The following is a 22,935-nucleotide window of genomic DNA, read 5'->3' as shown; positions in this document are numbered from 1 at the left end:
AAATGTTACTTTATTTATTTGTATAAAATATAAATGCTTCATGTAATATTTCCATAATTTAAATGGCAGGAGATACTTGATAAACTATTTTTAATGACAGTCTTTATTTTTCAATTCACCTTAAGAGTTTTGGCTGAGCATTTTTCCTGTTCTGATTTTTTTTTTAATTATAGTTGATTTACAATGTTGTGTAAGTTTCAGGTGTACAGCAAAGTGAGTCAGTTTTACATATCTGTTCTTTTTCATTATAAGCCATTACAAGGAATTGAATATAGTTCCCTGTGCTATATAGTAGGTCCTTGTTGTTTATCTGTTGTGACATTAAATATGCCATGCATTTATTTTTTCTTTATCTTTCAAATATTTCATAAGTAGTTAGTTCTTCAGCTAAATTATTCTATAACTGGAGGTATTTTTCACTATGGTGATTTTTAAAAACTAGATTACTGTTATGCAGGCCATATTATCTGTCTGCCTCAAAAGAACAAATGCTATTTGGGACTATCATCCCTAATTTTATTGGATTTGGAAATAAAATAAACCATAGATATAATCAAAGTACCAAAGTAAAATTGTACAGTATTTCTGTAACAGTTACTGCACCATTTGGACAGGCATTGTTATATCATTTGACCTTTATTACTTTGTACTTCATTTATTTACCTTTTCCTGATTCATGTATCTGACTTTTATAATGACTTGCAGTTGTGGCTGAGCCACATACTGAAAATATACTATGAATTACTTTATTTCTCTTAATACATTATAGTTAGAGAAGGTAAATTAATATAAAACCTTTGACTTTTGGATCTCTGCTTACAAGTAGTGTGACCTTGGGAAACTGGCTTTGTCTTTGTTAAGCTTCAGTTTCACTGTTTATAGTATAACACAGTAGTGACACAATGCTTACCTATTTATAAAGTTATTTTCAGTTTTATTTCCCCCCCACTATTCTTAATGTCATTGGTTGGGGATGGAAGTGGATCTTCTACACATAATGCTCTATAAAATATATACCTGTGGTTTAAAAAAGTGATTTGCTACAGTTCTCCAAGCAAGTTCCAAATGCTGTTTCCTTTTCAGTTTTCTGGTTTATAGGTTGATATAGTCTATAAAGGTTGTCATGACAGGTTTGTCTGCCATCATTGGGGTATATCACCTGGGGCATTGTGTTGCCTGTAAGAGCCTTTGTAGGGCATGTGGTCCTATTTAAAACATCTGTGTGCACAATTGGTCCATGCCAGATGGTTTTGGACAGGACCAAATATCAAGGACCTTTAGGTGTGGACCAGATGTCTTAAGGACTTTTTGGACAGGACTAAATGGTCCTGCAAATATCCATGATCTTTGGGCATGGATCAAATATATTATGGACATTTTAGACAGGACCAGATGTCTGCTAACCATGAGAGTTGATGAGGTGGTTTACATCATTAAAAAAAAAAAAATTCAGAGCGAGTGAGTTAATAGCTTGATATTTCCTGGGCTTCCATAACCTAAAGTCACCTGAGAACCCTTGGTAGTTTCATAGACTTCTTGGAGTTGGAAAGGAACTTGAAGCTGACCCTTGTCCAGCCTTCAGCTAATTTAAGAGTGACCTTTATCATTCTGCATCTCTGACTGGTGGGCATCCTGCCTCTGAGCAGTGCACATGAATGGATGGAGGGAATAGAAGAAAGTTCTTCTTTGCAATGCTTAGCATTCTGTGGAAAACAGACATTTACCATGTCTGTAACATAGAGTCGTGTGGAGTTAGCTTTTCTTTTTGGGACGACTTGACGTGGAGGTCAGTGTTTGCTGAGGTGAGGATGGAGTTAGGTGTCTGACAGGAAAACAGGTCTGTATGTCACTTGCCCTAGAGCAGTAGTTCTTACTCTTAGCAGACCCAATGCCCTCTTTTGTAGCAAATGATTTTAATGTGCCCCATAATCTGAAACAAAATTTGTGGATAATAATAACCTGTATTTAATAAAAATCAATCAATGTGTAATGCTCTTAACTCTAATATATTAAGAGAAATAGAGTAATTTATACTGTGTTTTCAGTATGTGGCTCAGCCACAACTACAAGTCATTATAAAAGTCAGATACACAAATCAGGAATAGAACTATAGAGCCCTAATGGAAGCTCTGACCTGGCACTGATATTCCATTAGTGAGGATGAATCAACACATATATTTCACTAATTATAAAATACACAGTTTTCACATTTAACATCACTGAAATCAGCACATTTTAAGGGAAGTAATATGGTTTTAATGAAGACAGTTTGAAAAAAGAAAACCCAGTTTGCATTTAAGAAGTTTACTGTTTCTGGTCCTAGAGCAGCTGGTTCAACTAGAAACTAAAAGTATTCTCAAATTAGGAGCAAGTCATTCCCTCTCTTTCAGGTCACCAGATTAAATTTTTAAGTAACTCGTGATGTGAAGCCTCTTTGCTTTACATATGAGCCTTTTCTGATTAGGGTGTCAATACTTGCCAACCTATTATATCATGTCCCAGCCAATTATGAGGGATTTGATGCAATACTTATCCTCATTTTTAATACAAATAATTACCTATTTCCTTATAAAAAGTTAATTTATTGGATACTGACTGAGGAATTTTTTCCTGTTCTTGATCAACTTCAGGTCTGTGTGTATCAGTTTGCATGAAGGAGTGCAGGAATCTAGTCAGAGCTGCTCCGTCATTTCTCATTTTTAGACTCACTCTTCTTTGGTGGAGAGAGCTGATGAGACAAAGCCGTGAGGGCTTGTCTTTTATTGTTCTCTGTGGGACTCTGCCCCCATGTGGAAACTGGCTGTGGCCGGAATGTATGAATTCAACAGAACCTTTTATTGTTGTTGTTTGTATGAAACCTATATTTTAACACAATTACATAAATCAGGGTAAATACAAATAATTTAATGATTTCCAGTAGTGTAATCCAGAGTTCTGTATTACCCCATTCCTTCCACAGCCCACCCCCCCCACCTTTTCTTGTGGTAAAAACACCTAAAATGAAAACTACCCTCTTAACAAAATGTTTAGCATGCAGTAAAGTATTGTTAACTGTGGGAAGTGGGGAGTTGCCCCATTTCTTTTTAACTTATATCTTAATGATGTAAAATGACATCTAACAAAGCTATATATATATACACACACACGCACACAAACGTATACATACACATACACACATGTATATACACATGTATACACACATACATATACACATATATACACACACACACGTATATACATACACACACACTTAGACACACACACACACACACACACACACACACACACACACACACACACAGCCCTCCTGGAATAAAGAACTGGGGAGGAAAACGGTCCTGCTGACAGATGATGCTGTTTATAGATTCTGGCATCAGATTATTAATAGGTTATTCCTTTTATTGAGTTAGATTTGCTTGTGTCTGATTTCTGTTACTGATCCTAATCCAGCCTTGAGTGTCACAGGATAACTTCTCTTCCCACGTGAGGGCTCCTCAAATATTTACCAGACATCCTGTTTTCCCCTAGTTTTTTTCTTCCCTAAACATCCCTCCCTCCTCAGCCTTGCCTTAAATGAAGTAGTTTATAGTCCTCCACACCACCTCTCTGGACATAATCCTGTTTATCTGTGTCCTTCCTAGCAGAGTGGTTAAAGAGGGTATTTTAGAGGTTAGTGGACCAGTGAAACGTGTAAAAGGGCTGTAGCCTTCATGCTTTGGAATGATACGTGCTTTTACATGTTTTGTTTGTGCTAAACTTTTCCATAACCTTTTCCTGTCTTTTCTTCCTTTTCATTAACTCTTTCCCTGATTTACTAGATACATCAGTTGGCTAAGCTGTATTAGCAGGTGTTAATATTTTAAGTAAATGATCGGCATGATAATCGCCTCCTCTGAGTAGCCTTCCCTCACCACGCGATCTGAAGTGTTTCCTGCCACCTGTTCCTCCCTCGTGAGTCGAGGGACCACAACTCTTACTCCCACTCACTCTGTCCTTGGTGCCCTGTGTTGCGCCTGCCATATAATGGGTACTTAATATATATATTTTTGAATGAAAGAAAATGTATAAAATTTGTTTATTTCCTTAACTGTCTCCTTTTATTCTGGATATAACTTTCTAGAGGCAGGACCCATGACTTTTCAACTTTGACCTGATTGCCTAACATAGTCCTCAACACAAAGATGCCTGAATTCTTGCTGTATAGATTACATAGATTATTTTGAAGACTTAATCTGGCTAGAGAATGATTGGAGAGATATAAAATAGGTGAGGCTAAAAGACATGTGGGTCCAAATCCTAGAATCCTTGGAATGCCATGGTCAGAAGTTTGCATTAAAGAGTTGATGCAAATTTAAACATTTTAGAAAAATAAGAGGAGTTTAACAATTGAGAGATAAAGGTAATTAAGTTCTGGATATGCAGATCTGCAGGGGGAAGTTTCCTTTGTAGAAGTCCTCTTTACTGATGGAATCAGAATTTATCTGTCAGATATACTTGTCTTTAGGGGAAATCTTTAAAAAAAATTTGCAGCTATAACTTGAGTATTTTGTTTTAGTTGAAAACATGTAGGTATAATTTTATTCAGCAATCTTTTGATGTAGGATCATGGCCTTTTTTGGAGAGTATGAGTCACTGATTATAGTTCAGAGTTGTCTTTTTTGCATATCCAAAATGGACCCATAATTTCCAGTTTCTGTTTTTTTTTCAAATGAGAATTTAAAGAAACTTACAAAGGAATCTGAATGAAGAATCCTTTTAGATTTAATTTTTCTGGTGTTGAACAATGTCTCACCCTTATCTAATTCAGTAGCCTTTTTTTAGCAACTTGCTTTATTGCGTCTTTCCAAGGCATCCAGCTTAGTTTTCAGGAGGAAATCAAAAGCAATAAAAAACAAAACACAAACCCGGCTCCTTTATTTTGTATATATTGACTGGCATAATGTTGAATTTAAAAAAAATTTTTTTTTAACTTAGAGGTCGGACATACGGCATAGGAAAGGAAAGAATGGGCCTATGAAGTCAGCAGAGATTTCTGGCTGTCTCACAATGCCTGTTTTCTGGACACAGCCACACAGCTAGGGACTGTATTTCCCAGCTTTATTGGTGGCCAGGAGAAGCCAGGAACCTAGGTTCTGGGGATGGGGGGTGGGGGGAAGAGAGTTACAGTTTGGGGGCTGTACCCTTAAAGGGAAAGCACATTCCTCCACTCCCTCTACCTGTTGTCCCTCCCGCTGTCTGCAAGGTCGTGTCCCAGTGGGATCCTGAACAGATACCTGCACCTGAGTTGGAAGCCATGTCATGAAGATGGCAGAGCAATAAGATAAAAGGTGCTTGGATCTCTCACAGTTATCACGCTGACCAAGAGCCCTGAACTGCTTATACCTGGACGGCTGTATGAAAGAGCGACGACATTCTTTCTTTCTTGTTTAAACACTTCCATTGTCTGAACCAGAGTCCTAATTAAAACTTTAAGGTACATGTATACGTGCCAAAAGCATGGCGCCTCACAGAATTGATTTAATCTGAGTTGGTTAAAGTAGAAAAGGGAATGGTAATCTATGCATTGGATTACTTACCGAAGGGAAGTGTTCAGGTGTAAGAATGATGTCAGCTCACATCAGATGGGAAACATGCTCATTCCTCCAGTTTGATAATTCCTGAGAGGAGGCTTGGAGATTGTGTGTAAAATCTGGGATGCTTGGTAGACGAAAGAATAATATCCAGGTCTTTTTAAAAAAATATGCCTAAAAATCACTGCTTATATTTTAATAGTGAGGGTTACAAGAGTTAATTTAAACTATTTTAATTTTAATTTAGCCTAAAATCAGTTTACCTCCTGCTGATTAGTAGGGAAAATTACAAGATGTTCAGTGTTACTTAAGCCTTAGTCCAACCTGATCATTTAAACTCTCCATTTATGTAGTGTCATCCTCCCCTCCTGCTGGTCTCCCTAACTGCTGTGGGCGACAGTGAGTGAGAAGGGAGGGGAGACTGACTTTCTTGACCCCACTGCAGCAGGACAGGGTCTAGTCCCTTACAGTGCGCTCTGCCTCCTCTGGTCTTGGAGGTGATGGCTCTTACCTAGATGCTCTTGGCATCAATATTTAAAGTGTGGTTCTTTAACTCATGGCCTGCTTAGAGCCGGCCTGCTTGAGCTGCCTCTTGAGTGCAGGCCTGGAAATCTCTCACCCAAGTTTCTGCGGGGCTGCGATCTTGGTGGATTCCCGCCTGCATGTTGGGCCACGTTGCAGGCCAATGTCTGTCTGCTCAGTTTTCACACGCTCTGGAATTGGACGTGCGTTGACTGGGGGAGTTCAACCCCAGGTGCTCCCTGCCTAAACATGGTGTGGTCCTTTTTGGTGCCTGTGTTGATAAGGGGCTCCACTCGCGGGCAAGTATGGGGGAGGAATGGAGGAAGGGATGAGCATGAAACTTCTGGAAGTAAAAGTGATTTACTGTGATTAGAATGTGAGATTTACGTGCATGAGTGATGAGATGGGAACGTGCGTTGAAACAAATGAGATTAAAGAAGATAATCTTATTCAAGTTTAATCATGGGAGAGATACGACCAAATTTTTCTAAACAAGTTGCATAATTTTGGTTCAGTCTTACAGTGTAAAAATTTGGAATTATAGAAATGTTTGAGGCACAAAATTGCATTACTCAGATATAAACTCTTCATTATATTTCTTTCAAGGTAATTTTTTGGATGAATACATGGGTATTTACATATAGTTTAAAATTACTATATATATGTCTGAGAATTATGTTTGTGTCTTTTGCTGTTTAGAATATTGGTATTTTTCTTGTCAATCAATGTTAAATTCATTATGAATTAAAGAAATCTGCATCTTGATACTGATTAATTACTGATAGTTTTCCCTACTTTGTGAACATTTGTAGGTTTGGGGACCTTTTAGTTTATCTATCTGCATGTCTATATATTTGCTTGTATATTTAAGCCCAGGCAACTTTTAAAAAATTTGTCAGCATAAAGGCCAAGCTCTGTATCAAAGAACCCTAACCTGACCATGGCCTATAGAAGGTAGATGTTTGTTTCTCCCGAGTAACGGATCTAAGGTTAAGTAGTGCGGGGTGCTCGGCCTCACGTGGGTGTTCAGGGACCCACATGCCTTCCTTCTCATTGCCCCGTCATCCCTGGACATTGTCTTAATCCACACGGTTGGAACAAGACCACACGGACGCCCATTTTCTGCCTCATGTATAGGAGCAGAAGAGAGTCCAAGGCAGCATTTTCCTTTTATGTGCATCATGATTTGGTGAGAAATGTGGTGATGTGGTTACACTTGGCAGCAAGGAAGGATTAGAAACGTAGTCTCTAGCTGCCCTGTTTCCAGCCACTCCTCTTACTACAATAGAAGGAGAGAACCAGTTTTAATAATGGGCAGTCACCAGCTTCCTCCACACTTCTTTATTTTCTCTGGTCTTTTTAACAAAATTCTCTCTTCCCAAAGTTCATATAAATATTTCATTAAATTTTCTTTAAACATTCAGTTACTTTTTTTTTACACGTTCTTGCTGGTGTATTCCCTCCCTCCCTGTGATCCAGCCGGGGAGTACGTGTGTATTGTGCTCCTGCCGTGTGCTAAGCATAGGAGTGCACTTTGGGGATCTCATGGTGATAACAACCAAGGGCTCTCTTCCCTCATAGCTTATAGTCCACTGGGTGAGAAAGACATTAAATCAACAGTTCTAGAGGGATCCATGGATTCTGGGGCCCCGAGACCATTTTCATAATACTAAGATGCTGTTTGCTTTTTCTGCTGTGTTATTTGCTCTAAGGGCACCAAAGTGATAGTGTGTCAAACTGCTGAAATCAGGTCAGCACCAGACTGTCCCAGTAGTCACTGTCATCTTCACTGCTGTGCACTTGTGATTAAAAAATGCTGAAGTCAATGAACATCATTATTTTTATTAAATCTTGACCATTGAGTACACACCTCGTTAATATTCGGTGTGGACAAATGGGAAGTACACCCAAACTACTGCGTGTGCCAGAGCACGCTGGTTGTCTGGAGGACGAGCAGTTGTGTGATTGAGCTGTTAATTGAACTAGTTGCTCTTTTCCTGGAATACCATTTGCACTTGAAAGAATGACTGATAAAACAAATTATGGTTAATCCAACTTGGGGATCTGGCAGAGTTAGCCAGTTTTCACTGGAAGGAAAATAGCTAACAGTATTTGTTACCAGTAATAAAATGTGAGTTTCAAGCAAAAAGAAAAAAATTGAAATGGAAACCTAAGAAAGAACCTTGTCCCTACCACTGGGACCTTGATATCATTTCAAGACCTAAAGTTTTTTTCTGACGAAATTATGGGTAACATTAAAAAGGCAGTTTTTAAAAGTATATAATTTTTTAATATTGAAAATGTCAACAGTCAGTTCTCTATAATTCAGTGAACTAGTTTCCAAATCAGACATGGGTAAAAGATATATATTCCAAGTACAAGATTAGACCGATGGATTGTAAACTACCAGAAAAGAAATGCATTATAACCGAACTTTAAGCTACTCTTCAAATTTTGATATAGAATCAAAGACTACCCACAGTTATCCACGAATGCTATTAAAATGCTCTTTCCTTTTCTAAGTAGGTAATGTGTGAAAATGGATTTTCTCCATTCAACCAGAGAATACATTTTATTATATTAAATGCAGAAGTAAATGTGAGAATCCAGCTGTCTTTTAATAAGCTGTTTGCAGAAATGTAAAACAGTATTACTTGTCTCACTTTTGGGGAGGATGAGGGAAATATAAATATTTCATAAAAATAATATATTAGTTTTTTTATAGCTAGTCAGCAACTTAACGACATATATTATTTTCTTGATTAGTGATCAAAATAATTATATAGTTTTTTTATAGCTAGTAAGTAACTTAACGACTATAATTATTTTGATCACTAATAAAAAATCAAAATAATCATTTTGATCACTAGTCAAGATCACTAATATTCTATCTCTTTGGTTCTCAGTCTCTAGCTTGTGTCAGAATGTCTTGGAGTGGGTGTTAAAACACAAATTGCTGGGGTCCCCTCCCAGAGTTTCTGAGTCAGTAAGTTCTGGGTGGGACCTGAGAATGCATTTCTTAACCTTGCTGATACACTTGGTCCCCAGAGCATACTTTGAGAACCAGTGTTCTTGCTGTTTCTTTGGATTTGTTGGACAAACCTGTTTGAGCTGCCATTTGAGAGAAGAAAAAAAATAGTAGATAAATGTAGAGATAATGGCTGCAAGCGTCCTTAGTTGCCAGAAATCTGGGAATTAATTAAAACTGAAGCGGAAGAGCACATCAAGAACTAGTCAGTACCTGAGGCTTTTCCTTTACCCTACTTAGAAACTAACAAGTCAGCCTACCCCAGTTTCATGGTTGCTGGCAGAAGACATAGGTGTACTGGTTCAGAGACAAAAATGACTTTATTACAATTGCAGTTGCCAGAACATCAGCCTTTATGGCGATTTACCAAGCCCCAGTTCCCCAAGGGCAACATGAAGAGAGCCATGGCGACACAAGCAGTGGGTTGTGTTGCAGTAGAGGAGCCCTGAACTTAGAGGTCCCCGGTTTTTCTTTTTCCATAGTGTTCAGTAAGCCAGCCTGACGTTTGTCCCAGAGGATACGTTATCTTTTTTTTTAATTGAAGTGTATTTGATTTACAGTGTTGTGCTAGTTTCTAGTGTACAGTGTAGTGATTCAGTGATACATATGTGTGTGTGTGTGTGTATTCTTTCTCGCTATAGGTTATTACAAGGGACCGAATATAGTTCCCTGTGCTCTACAGTAGGACCTTGTTGTTTATCTATTTTATATACAGTAGTAAGTATCTGTTAATCCCAAACTCCTAATTTATCCCTCTCCTCTTTCCACTCTTGGTAACCATAAGTTTGTTTTCTATGTCTGAATGTCTGTTTTGTAAATAAGTTCATTTGTATCACTTTTTAGATTCCATATATAAGTGACATCATATAATATTTGTCTTTCTCTATCTGACTTACTTTACTTGAATAATAATCTCAAGGTCCACCTATGTTGCTGCAAATGGCATTTCATTTCTTTTTATGGTTGAGTAGTATTCCATCGTGTGTGTGTGTGTGTGTGTGTGTGTGTGTGTGTGTGTGTGTGTGTGTGTGTGTACACACCACAACTTTTTTATCCAGTCATCTGTCTATGGACATTTTGGTTGCTTCCATGTCTTGGGTATTGTAAGTAGTGCTACTGTGAACATTGGGGTGCATGTATCCTTTTGAATATTTCCTCTGGATACATGCCTAGAAGTGAGATTGCTGGATAAGGGTAAATCTGTTTTCAGTTTTTTAAGGAATCTCCATGCTGTTTTCCATAATGGCTGCACCAAATTATATTCCCAGCAGGCACATGAAAAGATGCCTAATATTGCTAATTATCCGAGGAATACAAATTAAAACTACAGTGAGGTATCACTTCACACCAGTCAGAACGACTATCATTAGAAAGTCCACAAACAGTAAGTGTTGGAGCGGGTGTCGAGAAAGGGAGCCTCCTACACTGTGGGAGGGAACGTTATCTTTATTGTACACAGGACAGCAAACAGACCTGCTCTCTTCCAGAGGGAGGCGTTATCTGTTTTGCAAGACTGTTCTCTGTATAAACATTCTTGACAGGATGGTTGAGAAAAGAGGCAGTCAGTGCCTCCACTGACATGTTCAGAAATGTGAGAGAGACCCATGGAGAACTGTAGGGCAGCATGGGAAAAGTTGGGGAAGTTTGCATATATTACTTATCTGTTGGTCCTTAATAGTAAACAGGTGAGCAAAAACACGAGCACAATTAGACTTTAGTTTTAGACAATGCAATGTATGGCTCCCTGATGAAGGACAACTTTCTCTGTTTGGGTTCTAAATTATGTTCATAAATGTGTGTCACTGTCATTGATAACAAAGTTCCTTATGCTCTTCTCTGACATATAAAACAAAAATCAACTTTATAAAATAATATACATGAACATTTAAAAGTAAAATTAATATTTGGTGAGATGAATAATGATATATTAGTCACAATAAATTGCACTTACATGTACGACTTTTGGATTAGACATACCTCTTCTGCAGTGGACTACATCATGACTAATTTTCCCACATCTCTATCTGATCTTCTGTAATTTTCTTTTATAACGCATGCAGTAATTCTGACCTTTATGTGTTGCAAATGTACCATAAACCTCCTTCATTTTCCCCTCATTAGCTAAAGATAATTAAAGTAAAACTGTTTGGCACAGGGTTAGTCCAAACTTTCTTTGGGTCCTTGTAACAGAAAGCAAATTCATAACTGACTCTCACAGCTTGGAGATCAAGTTGAGATTGTCTTCAGTTCTGACTAGAGTGATATATTTTCTCCTTTTCCCAGGTCAGTCCTGGCTTATGCCTGTGTCCCCCTTTGGTAAATTGTGATTGTCTCCCAGAGTATGACTACATGATGTCAGGCTTCTCTCATCTGGCTTTCTCTCAGTCTCTGAGGGCCGCTTCCCTCTGAAGGCCCCATCCTTTAATGGTGTCTTCTCTGATGTGATCATGGAAAAGGCTTCTGTGGGCCAGATTTCACATTATCCTTCCAGGGCTGTGATTTTTTTTTTTCCTGACAGCTTTCTCATAAAAGGTCAGGGAAGATCTCTGGCACCTCGATTTCATTCCTTTCTTGGAGGAAAAAAAAGAAATCACTGCATCCAAAGCGATCATTTTATGAGTTTTTAAAATATATAATATATATATATATATGTGTATATATATGTATATGTGTGTATATATATATATAATGTGTATTTACATATATTAATTTGCAAAACGATTTATTTGATGGTTTGTATAAGCATAGGGAATTTTACTTCCAGACAACTCTGATTGGCCAGCTGGAAACAGATGACCCTTTCTTCGGGTAAGGGGTTGAGTGATTGACAGCCATACCGGACAGTGATGATGGATGGATGGATTCCCAAGCAAAGGTACAGTGTGTGGCACTTGCTTAAGCATCTTAGGCACCTATAACCACAAACTCCAACCAATACAGAATCTGAAATTGTATGGCTTTGTTCAGCGAGATGGAGGTATTCAGGTGACTCAGAATTTCTTAAACTATTTCTTATTAATGTAGATAAAAACTAAATTAAAAATACTTGCAGAAAACTTGTAGACCACCCCCCCCCCAGCCTCCAAACATGCTTGTGGCCCCCATCCTCTATTCTTCTCCCCCTCACCTGTGAGTCTTTAGACTCAACGTGAAGACAGTGAGCTCTCAGTTCAGTTAGCTACTTACGTGGTCTCTCTGACCAGGCTACCAAGAAACAGCTTCCTGTGCTGCCCACAGTTCTCCTTTTGTCCAGTCTTTCTAGAATAGTCTTGTATGTGCAGTCATTCTTGGTCAGTGTAATAGTATGATACCTGCCTCAGGCAGGAATGGCTCAGGGAGTAATTCTATCGAGAGTTAATATTGGTGAAAGGGGATCTTTGGGGGAGAATCCAGATTGTGGTGTTTATAGTCACTATCAAAGTATTCTTATATCCCAGAATGTCAGATATATTTAAATAAATATGTACATATTTATGGGATATAAGTTCAGAGCTTCTTACAGCTAAATAGTAAAGATTTCTAGATTACCCATTATTGGGGAATTATAATTAAAAACAGAATCTTCTCCTAACTCAGAAATTCTCTTCACAAAGGTAATAGAGAAAGAAAACACTTATTTTTACACCACAGGCAGTCCCTTAAGAGACTGCAAAGACAGAAAGGTATCTCACCCCTTATATAGCCACGCTGTTACATACATGTTTTCAAGATAAATAGCGACTAGTCCTAAGAGGCTTTACAGCCCTTACAGGCACACCTAGTTCATCCTGACTTCACCTGGTAATTGAGGTGATCATCTTTTACTTAATTGGCCTTCTCCAGAGGAGGAACAAACTTCTCTTATCTTTATGACAAGAGGAAGCTTTGCAACTTAGAGCAAGGCACCCACCCAAGTTAGGTTCCTCCTCACCCACAGAAGCCAGGAGATAGGCTTTCAAAGAGATGGTTCCCAGGTCCTTGAGAAAGACATTTTGGATTGTAAAGCTGACCCCAAAAGGCCTGTTTAGCTTTCAGAGGATACATAGTTGTCCCTTGGTATCCACAGGGGATTGGTTCCAGGACCTGCCACAAATTCAGACAACCTTGGACTGTATAGTGCTGTATGAATTGACTGAAAAAAAAATCCACGAATAAGTGGACCAATGCAGTTCAAACTCATGTTGTTCAAAGGTCGACAACTGTATATACGTTTCAGAAAGAGGAGAAAGTGCTTATGATTACAGTTTTTCTAAAGTAACTGTTCTAAAAAGTAAGAAGAGAGGGAAAATTTCCCTTACTTTCAGCAGGAGTAAATAAGCCTCTTATTTTTAATTTGTTTGCCCTTGCATCCTTTGTCTTTGCATCTAGCTCAAAAGTAAGGACCTTGATCTTGTTCATCTTATAGAAGCATTGTGATAAACAGAAGTGATTTTACATGTTCTTATAAATTTGGTTGTATTCTAGTTTAAATTGTAATTTAGTTTCATTCAATGTAAAAGTTGTTAAATTCTGCATAAAAGTTGGGGTTTTTTTAAAGGTGTAGTGGTGTCAGGAATTCAGCAATAAGGTAACTTGACTAAATCACCATTTTAACAGCTTGTGCTGCTGGGCAGCTTACATCCCCTAAAACCAGGAAATAAATGACATAAATGTTGGCCTAAGCAGAGAGGTGGACGAAGAGTATTCTTGGGGGAAAAAAAGTGTTTGTTTTCTGAGGTCAAAGATGTTTTCTTTTTTTCTTTTAAACCTTGCCACAGTTAAAATTCCACATTTCCTAGACTGCCCCTCAGCAAAAATCGGAGGTAGGCACTACCTATCATTTTTATAACAGTAAATTATGTAATGTTATTCAAGGACCAAGACTCTAGCCACTTTACTTAGATCTTGATTTGGTTTTAGTTTTTTCCTTCCCTCCTCCCTCTCCTGGTCCAAGCTTGATGCATTTCCTTTTTCTGGGTCCTGTTAAGGAGCAGCCCTATGCCGGAGACCCTGGGTTGCAGGTGAGCTCCCCGTCCGTGTTCCTGTGACGCTGCTCCTTTCCCTCTCACCATCTGTGCCAGACGCCGAGCTCCACCTCACACGCCTGCCGGCTCGGTGTTTGCTTCCATCCGCCACTTCCTCCTTGAAGATAGGCCTGGGGGATCCCCCTCAGGGGCTTCATCGTCCCTGGGCCACCGTGGCCACAGCGTGCACGTTCTCAGTCTCCAGGAATCACACGCTCCCTTCCCACCGCCCTAAAGTCTTGCTCATTTCCCAGTGACCAGCTTGACCACAGTTTCTTGACAAGCCAGCCAGTCACCTTGACCAGCTTGGCTCTGATCGCAGTGGTCACACGCTTTGATCTTTCCTGACCGGTATGTGTTCTGTATTCTTTGTTTCTTCCTGAAAGAAGGATGCTCCACTATTTTAATTTCTCCTTTGGATTAAACTGAAAAGCAGTAGCTGCCTTGCTGAATACTGCTGGGAAAATTCACCCTTTTCTCCCTTCTCCTGTCCCTTCACTACCTCTAAGGGGTTTTGTTTTGTTGCTTTTTTACAGTATCACTTCCTGCCAGTCTCAGACATGACTGTGCCAATTGAGACGTGTAGAGAACAACTTTTAACTCTTTCCTGTACGCTGTGTGGAAAGAACACCAGTGTTTAGAATGTTGGAACCATAACCAGGCAGCATTTCTGATTTTCCTGTTAGGAGCCTGTCTGCATGGAAGTGAGAACTGAAAACTAATTACATAAATTGCTAACCTTTGAAAGATTTTGTTTAAGCATTTCTGCCTCTAGGATGTCTATTTCACAGAGTAGTACTTTGTGAGTAGCAAATAAATTAGGTAGACATCCAGCTAATAATATTGCCATCCCCACTTTTTAATGTTAAACATCTTTCAGGAGTTTTTGAACCACAATCCATTGACTGATGCTGATTGCCCAGTAAGCTGTCTCATATCACCAACTGTTTGATGAGATATGAAGTGAATTAGAATTCAAAGATAATGTCTGGAAAATTTGCTTCTTATTAAGATTAAAAAATTCTCATGTGTACACATAGTTCAGCTGGTATCAGTCTTATTCTTTACTGTTTCTGATTTTTCCCCTTGTGTGGCCCTCAGACCTTACAGGCTTGTATCACATGAGCCCTTCTTGGAGTCATTGGGTTGTTTCTCTAAATATTGGGCCGTGGATGGCTGTTCATCGAAGCTCACTGTGCCTAGGGAACCACCAGCCCTCTGGATGGATGTTGGGCTCTAGAATGTCCTGTCATCACATCATGGCTCCGGCTGAGTCCACTTGCTGTGCTCTGGCAATGCCAAGGGCCCTCTTGAAGATAGCCCTGCTGGAAACCGCCGGGGGGGGGGGGGTTGCGTGGGTGGACCTCCTGTGAATTAGAGAAATTTGTGAACCGTAATGTCAACAATCGTGCTTTTCTTAGAGCCAAGTATACTGTTGTTGATTAATAGATAATGGGTTGTTTATCTTGGAGTTGTTTGTATTGGCAGATGCCCTGACAGATTCAAAGGCTGTCTGTAAATGAAGAATGCCCTCACTGTTTATTCAGCTCCTGCTTTTCTACTTAATATGCAGCTATCTTGGGAAATTTTCTTGAATATCAAATCACAAGTAAAATTTAAGCAGTTTTTCCCCCAGATTTTTCAAATAGGCCATTAACTATGACTTATTCTCAAATGCCTCTGATGATTTGGATGTGTGTATAGCTGGAGGGGGAAGGGGAGAAGGGAATAAAGTCCAGAAGTTTGCTACCGAACTGTACCGGCCACAATTGAAAAGAGTTCAAGTGCATTCCTGGTTGACTGTCGGTCTAGCACAAATTAGCTGCTGAGCATTCAAAGAGAAACGTGCAAAGTGCGAGGCAGCAGGGCTTAACGGGGGGATTGGGTCAGGAAAGGTGGATGAAGGAGGTGGGTTTGATGGTTGATACAGGATCACCAGGGTGGCGCATGGAAACAGAGCAAATTACATTTTGGCAGGAAAACGGTGTTTTGGAAGATTTGTGGCATCATCAGTGGCAGGTGTTCTCGGAACTGTAAGTTCAGTAATTCTGGAGCATAAAACACTGAAGGGAGTGGCCTTGGGAAGATGGGAATACAAGGCCCAGATAATGAAAATCCTGAGCCCTCTCTCAGACAGTAATAACAGCTCCATGATGTGTAGCCCTGGCCAAAGACAGGGTGAAGCCAAATGATAGACTTGTCCTCTCTTCATTGTTTCGTCACCTATGCTCAGATGTTCTCAGTATCTGGAGGTTCTTATTGTATAAAAGGCCATTTGTTAATAATATTTTCATGTTCCAGTGGCATTTTTCTAGAGACTTAAGTTTTGAGGAGAGCCTGTATGTGTAAGAGTGAAGGAGAGTTCTTAGAATGGGTTTATGACTTGGTGAGAGGGAATATAGGAAAACACAGGGGGAGACATCTCTGTCCTGCATACCATCGCTTCCCCAGTGCTAGCAAGTCATATTGGCTCCGTGTCAGTTGCTTAATAATGGTGGTTGAATATATAATGCATGAGACATAGCTATTTTAAAATAATATTTTAAAATAATTTTCATGGCTTCTTGTCACCACTGGCCAACTACTTCACAGGAGGCAAAGGCTAAAATCACGATAATTGGTCAAACAGTTGAACATCTTCCAGTGGGGAAAATCTTGAATAAAATTAATTGATACTGCTTCAGTGTAAGTTATAGAAAACTGAATTTCTTTTAATGCTTTTAATGCTTTAGGGGAATACACACAAACAAGAACGAAAACTTTTTCAGTTGAGTTTAAGTATTGCAAAGTAATAAATGGTTGGGGCTTATTTTTGAGAACTTTTCTGTATGCTTGGAAACCAATAAAGATCATTTTGAGATAAAAGAAAATTCAACTGTGAGAGAAGGGGAGAGAATGAGTGTGTGTGTACTGGGAGTTGGATATACATAAGTAATAAAGTTAGAAATCCCTTATTTTATTTTATTTTACTCTTTTTAGGTGCTGGTGAATCTGGGAAAAGTACAATTGTGAAGCAAATGAAGTAAGTAGATTTAAAACATTAAATGGTTTTTATGTTTTACATGTACCCTTCCATCAAAGGAAGTAAGCGTTCCCTGTCTCCTTTTGTCTCATTAGAATTATCCATGAGGCTGGTTATTCGGAAGAGGAATGCAAGCAGTACAAAGCAGTGGTCTACAGTAACACCATCCAGTCAATTATCGCTATCATCAGGGCCATGGGGAGGTTGAAGATTGACTTCGGTGACTCAGCTCGGGCGGTAAGTTACTGGAGTCCTTGCAGCTGGCCTGATGAATGGAAAAGAATACACAACTTGCATGATAAATCTGTGTTACACAGTATGGTGTTATCAGCTATCTCAGGACCAAAAGGATAGTAGTGAGTGAAGCAGATTAGAAGCTTTAGAAGTTTTGTATAATTCCCTTTATTTTTTTACTGAAGCTCTGGAGATTGAGCCCAGGACCTCGTGCATGCTAAGCATGCGCTTGTCCACTGAGCTATACCCTCCCCCCTCATCTTCCCTTTAGAACTAGAATACTTTCCTTATCCATCAGATGATTTGGACAACTCAGTAACTATTACAGTATTTTCTTTATCATGTGGCGGATTGGGTACCTCTGTGTCTCCAGAGCAATTTTTAGTAGTTACTCCTGAGTTTAGTAAACTGCCTACACTGCCATTCTTCAAAATTCATGATTTGGAATGCTGGAATGATCTAATTATTGGTATTCATGCCCAGACTAAAAAGCAGTCTAATCTCATATAATGAAGACAGTATAAAAGTTTGCCTATCTTTGGATCAGAAAATACTAGCTGTTAGAAAACATCTTTCATAACTTCAGAGCTAGAGGCACAAGGACCTCAGGAGACAAGCTAGTTCCACCCCTTTATTTTATCAGTAAACCGGTACCCAGGAGATCTCATGCCAGAAAGAGTGCTGCACAGTGGCAACCAAGGCTCTGTGCCCGTGCTTGCGTATTTGGCCCAGTGTGAAACTTGAGTTCAGTCTGACTGGAAGCAGCCCCAGCCCAAACCAGCCTAGCCCATAGGATATGTTCTATTTCTTCTTCTTTTCCCCCAGCCCCAGTTTGCTTAATCTGTTTATTTCAGGTTTTATTTGTGTATCATTTTTTCTTCACTTACTCTTTTTAAATAACTGAGGTAAAACTTGGCCTTCCCCAGAAAGTCCCAGAAAACTTTAACTGAGTCTCTAGATTAATTTTTAATATTTCTGTGCAAAGTAGGTATATTATTCTTACTACTAGTACTCTTTTAATAGTTCCTTTTTAATGTGTCCAATATATGGTGTGCTATTCCCTAATAATACTGTGAAGATCTTTTGTACAGAGACTGTAAGCCTTTTGTTTTCTTAGTATCTGCTAGATTTTTTTTTTTTAAAACATAGAGGCTCAATTCATGCCTAATGGAAAAAAAAATGAATGAAAGCACTATTAGAGAACATACTTTGGAGAAATCTGTAAAACAAACCTGGTGTGCTTTTTATGTTACCCTAAAATTTCTTTATGAGTTGCTAGCCCATACTAATTTACTAAGCTTTTCCTTTTAAATAAAGATTAAAAAGCTTAGTGGAATGAATTAAACTTTTAAAATAGATTTCAAGATCTTTTTAGTAATAATTCATAACATTCCTCTAAATTATCTTTTCTGAAATAGTATTTGATCATATCTAGACAATTTTTGCCTTATCTACTATCCACTCAGGCTGTAACTTAATCATTTATTCATTCAACAAATACGTTTTGAGCTTGGTGTTACACAAAAGAGAACTGCCCTTAGATAAAGTAGAGAATTGAATAAATTGTACTTTGCATTAATTCCAGTTCACATATACAGTGTTCAGCATTCAGATCTTACATGTGATTATTGGAAAGGTTTTGTAGCCTCCATGCTAGGAGGTAATGTAGGGTCAATGCAAGCAGCTTTTTATGAGGTTTTATTTTTCATATTTTTCTGTCAAGGAATGTTGTCATTTTCTGTCCTTTTTGGGGCAGATTTGGGCTTAGTTTCAGGCCTTACTGAGAATAACTGCTCTCTCACCACAGGCTTTTGTTTAAAACTGGTTTTCTGATGGTTTGGAATCTACGTGTGGGCCTCTCTGCTCTTTGTTGGTCACTGGTGCTAGTTTCACCTGCTCTTTTTAGACTCTAGCTGTTCCCTAGTAACTGTTTTCTTCCTCCTTCCAACTGTTCCTTCTCTTTGCCTTAGCCGTGGTTCCTAACTCATCCACATGAGTGTCCTCAGGCTCCCTCATTGGTTCTGACTGGTCTACTCCATGTCTTATGTCGCCCTGCCTCCACGCAAGCTTTAAGATACTGTAAGGCTCTTGAAAGAATGTGCTAAGGAAAACAAAGATGAATTCAACATGGCCTGGACATGAGGAGAGGATTTTTGAACCTGGTATTGAAATATGTGTTAAGAGTTTTCTAGACAAAAACACAGGAAGGGCATTCTAGAAGAAACAAAGGCTGAATGTATGTTTTCCTTAAGTATCAATTCCTGGAAGTATTAGCCTTAAGTTGAAGGTTACTGCGTGTTTCAGTGACAGGTATCATGGATTTGTTTTCAGAAAAAACAGTGTGAAAATCTCTTCTAACAGCTGCACATCAGTGTCTGCTTTCCCAGAGTCTCGTCACCTTAGATATCAACATTTTTTTAATATATTAGTGAAAAATATTTTTTTCTTTTTAGTTTTTATTTTCCTAATGTTTAGAGACGTTAAGAATCTTTTTGCCTTTTTGCATTTTTTCTGTGGACTCCTCTTAGTATTCTTTACCCGATTCTGTTAAACTTTTCATACTGAGTCTAAACAACAGGGATGTTAATTTTTTATGGTTTTTCTTGTTAAGAATTCTTAATTTTCTGCAGTCAATTCTGACTTGTGTGTACAATTTTTTAAAAATTCTTATTTTTCTAGAATGTTTGGTTTTCTGTGTTTTTTGTTTGTTTGTTTTTAAGGTTTCTCTCTTAACCCACCTGGAAATGTTATTTGCTGGGTGGAATCTAAGTGTATTTTATAATCTGATCATCTCTTGCCTTACATCCACATATTAAAAACTCTGTTCCTGAGAGACTTGAAAATGCTACCTTTAGCACAGGGAAATATATACAAGATCTTGTGGTAGCTCACAGTGAAAAAAAAATGTGACATGGAATATATGTATGTTCATGTATAACTGAAAAATTGTGCTCTACACTGGAACTTGACAGAACATTCTAAAATGACTCAGTAAAAAAATGTTTAAAAAATACAAAACAGAAAAAAGAAAAGAAAAGAATGTGCTACCCTTAGATTAAATTGGGTGTGTTTCTGGACTCCATTTTTTCTCTCATTGATAGATTCTTTTCTTTCCCAGCTTAGCCACTTATTAAATTACTTAGAGAGGTTAAGTTTGTTTCATCATAATCAGATGGAAATAATAGTATCTACCTATGGGAAATAATGACAACCCTTTACTACATGCCTTGGTCATAACAGATGCTCAGTAAATGTTTAGCTGCTGTTGCTTTATTTATAATGCTTATACTACTATTGTTATTTTCATCGGTCTAGTTATTTTAGTGTCTGTGGCTTCATAGGATGTTGGTATCTGGTAGGGTAAGTGCACCCATCCCATTGTTCCTTTTTCTACCAAAATGTCAAGGCTGTTCTGCATTTCTCTTCCAGATGAATTTGAGAATTAACTTAATTCCTCACATCCCTGTTGAAACAAAACAAACAAGAAAAAGCCTATTGGTATCTTGATTGGAATTACATCTTTAATATGTAGGTTAATTGGACAAAAATTGACTAAAAGATGGAAAATTTTAAGAGACAGTGACTAATCTGCTGTGGTTTGCTTCGTATTAGGCAGCTAGCAGATTTGCAAAGCAGATTATGCATTTGTTATTTAAAATGAGAGGAAACAAAATTGTTTCCAAAGCTGACATAGAGCAATCAAATTTTGTGCCCAATATCCTTTCAAAACTTTCTCATAATGAGTGTAGTCAATCTGTGGATGACAGCATGTTGATAAATTAGATTATTTTTTTTTTTAATAATGTGCAGTTAAGGAAGCATTACACAGGGCCTAACGGCATGTCTTAGCATGCACTGCATCACTTAAACTGCTGCTCTGTGTGGTCCATGGACAGTGCCTGTGCACACGCCTGTGTACCACGTGAGTGCAGAAGTAAAGGTGAGGAATTAGACAAACTTAGAGCCATTGACAGAGTAGTTTCTATATTAACTCCAATAGTTTACAGAAATGTATTTGTATTTGATGTCATCTAAATGACATTTTTTCAATAGTATTAGTTTTGAAATAGACTAGAGACAAAATAAAATAGATACAACACAAGACTGGTCTTTAATCACAGAAAGCTTGAGAAGCACTTCCTCAGAATAAGCTAGGCTGTAAGGAACAGGAAACCTGGCCTTGAACTGACTTAAGCTCCCCTCCCACCCCCACCCCCCCAGCCTAGGCATGCTGCTGCGTAATGGCCCCTTTTCCTTCCTCTAATTTTATAATTTCATTAGTCAGATTATGTCTGTCTGCCGAATCTGCCAGATTGTTTTTGAGAAAGGTTGTATCAGTCTGCCTTCCTAGCAGCAGCACTTTTTCTTAGCACTCTGAGTAGCCAAAATTTACAAGTCTTACATTTTAAAAATATTGGCTTCAGTTTGATTTGCATTTTTGGTTTTTAAATGTAACTACAGTTTCCATGTCTTTATTTGCTCTATTTTTATTTCTCTCTGTTTGTTAGTGGCCTACTTTATCCTTTAGTTATTTACTGATTGGAGTCTTGGTGTTTTGATGATCTCTTTGCTTGTTTGTATCTGCATATATATTGACCCTCTGTCCAGCAATGCAAATGTTCCCTCACATTTTGCTTATTGCCTTTAATCTTACGTTTTCTTTTTTTAAATTATCTTTTAAAACACTTTTTATTGATTTATCATCATTTTACAATGTTGTATCAAATTCCAGTGTTCAGCACAATTTTTCATACATGGACATATACACACTCATTGTCACATTTTTTTCTCTGTGAGCTACCATAAGATTTTGTGTATATTTCCCTGTGCTATATACAGTATGATCTTATTTATCTATTCTACAATTTTGAAATCCCAGTCTATCCCTTCCCACCCTCCGCCCTCTTACGTTTTCATTTTAAAAATCATCCCCTGTTATTTCTTCCATTACATTTAAATTTAAAAAATCTCTCAAAGATTTACCAGATATTCATGCTATATTAAAAGTTTTTTGGGGAGTGAATTTTAACAGAGTTTCTGTTTCTTCTTTAATCCCTCTGAAATTTACTTTGTTGTGTGCATGGAATAAGGATCTACATTATTTTTTTCCCCTTCAGATGTCTAATTATTCATAAGTGGTTTTTTTTTTAAATGATCGTATTCTTCCCTGCTGATTTATCTTGCCATCTTACATTACTCGAGATTTCAGATTTTTTCCCCCTTTTGATCTGTATTAATAGCAGACTGTTCTACATATTGTAGACTTTTTCCCTAGCACTTTTTCTCAAAATGTTTCTAGTTATTTCTACTTGTTATTTTTCCAGATGAATGTTTGAGCTATTTATAGTAGTAGTCTGGTGTATGTTTGAGAACTAAAATGACGAAGTTACTGTTTTTGATTCTGTGAGAGGCTATTATGTATCTCTTGACCTGATAACCATTTCATATCTTCTTTCTGAGTCTTCCAAACATACAGTTATATGAACTAGAACTTAAATTCTTTACACATTTTATTTTCATTTAGTTCTTAGTCATCTGAAAACATACTAACTTGCCTACATCCTAGGATTTTTTTCT

At 38.1% G+C, this 22,935-nt stretch overlaps 1 protein-coding gene across 2 annotated transcripts in view; it reads left to right on the top strand.

The window, feature by feature from the left end:
• The window catches only part of GNAI1 (G protein subunit alpha i1), a 71,007-nt gene that overhangs the window by 27,620 nt on the left and 20,452 nt on the right, over positions 1 to 22,935 (top strand). For both annotated transcript variants that reach the window (XM_032484129.1, XM_032484130.1), the window contains exons 2-3: positions 17,082 to 17,124; positions 17,220 to 17,361. In XM_032484129.1, coding sequence (XP_032340020.1) covers positions 17,082 to 17,124; positions 17,220 to 17,361 — 185 coding nt within the window. The remainder of the gene's footprint in view (positions 1 to 17,081; positions 17,125 to 17,219; positions 17,362 to 22,935) is intronic.

Source organism: Camelus ferus, chromosome 7, assembly GCF_009834535.1.
Source record: "Camelus ferus isolate YT-003-E chromosome 7, BCGSAC_Cfer_1.0, whole genome shotgun sequence".
NCBI lineage: Eukaryota > Metazoa > Chordata > Mammalia > Artiodactyla > Camelidae > Camelus > Camelus ferus.
This window is presented reverse-complemented; position numbering and strand designations above follow the sequence as displayed.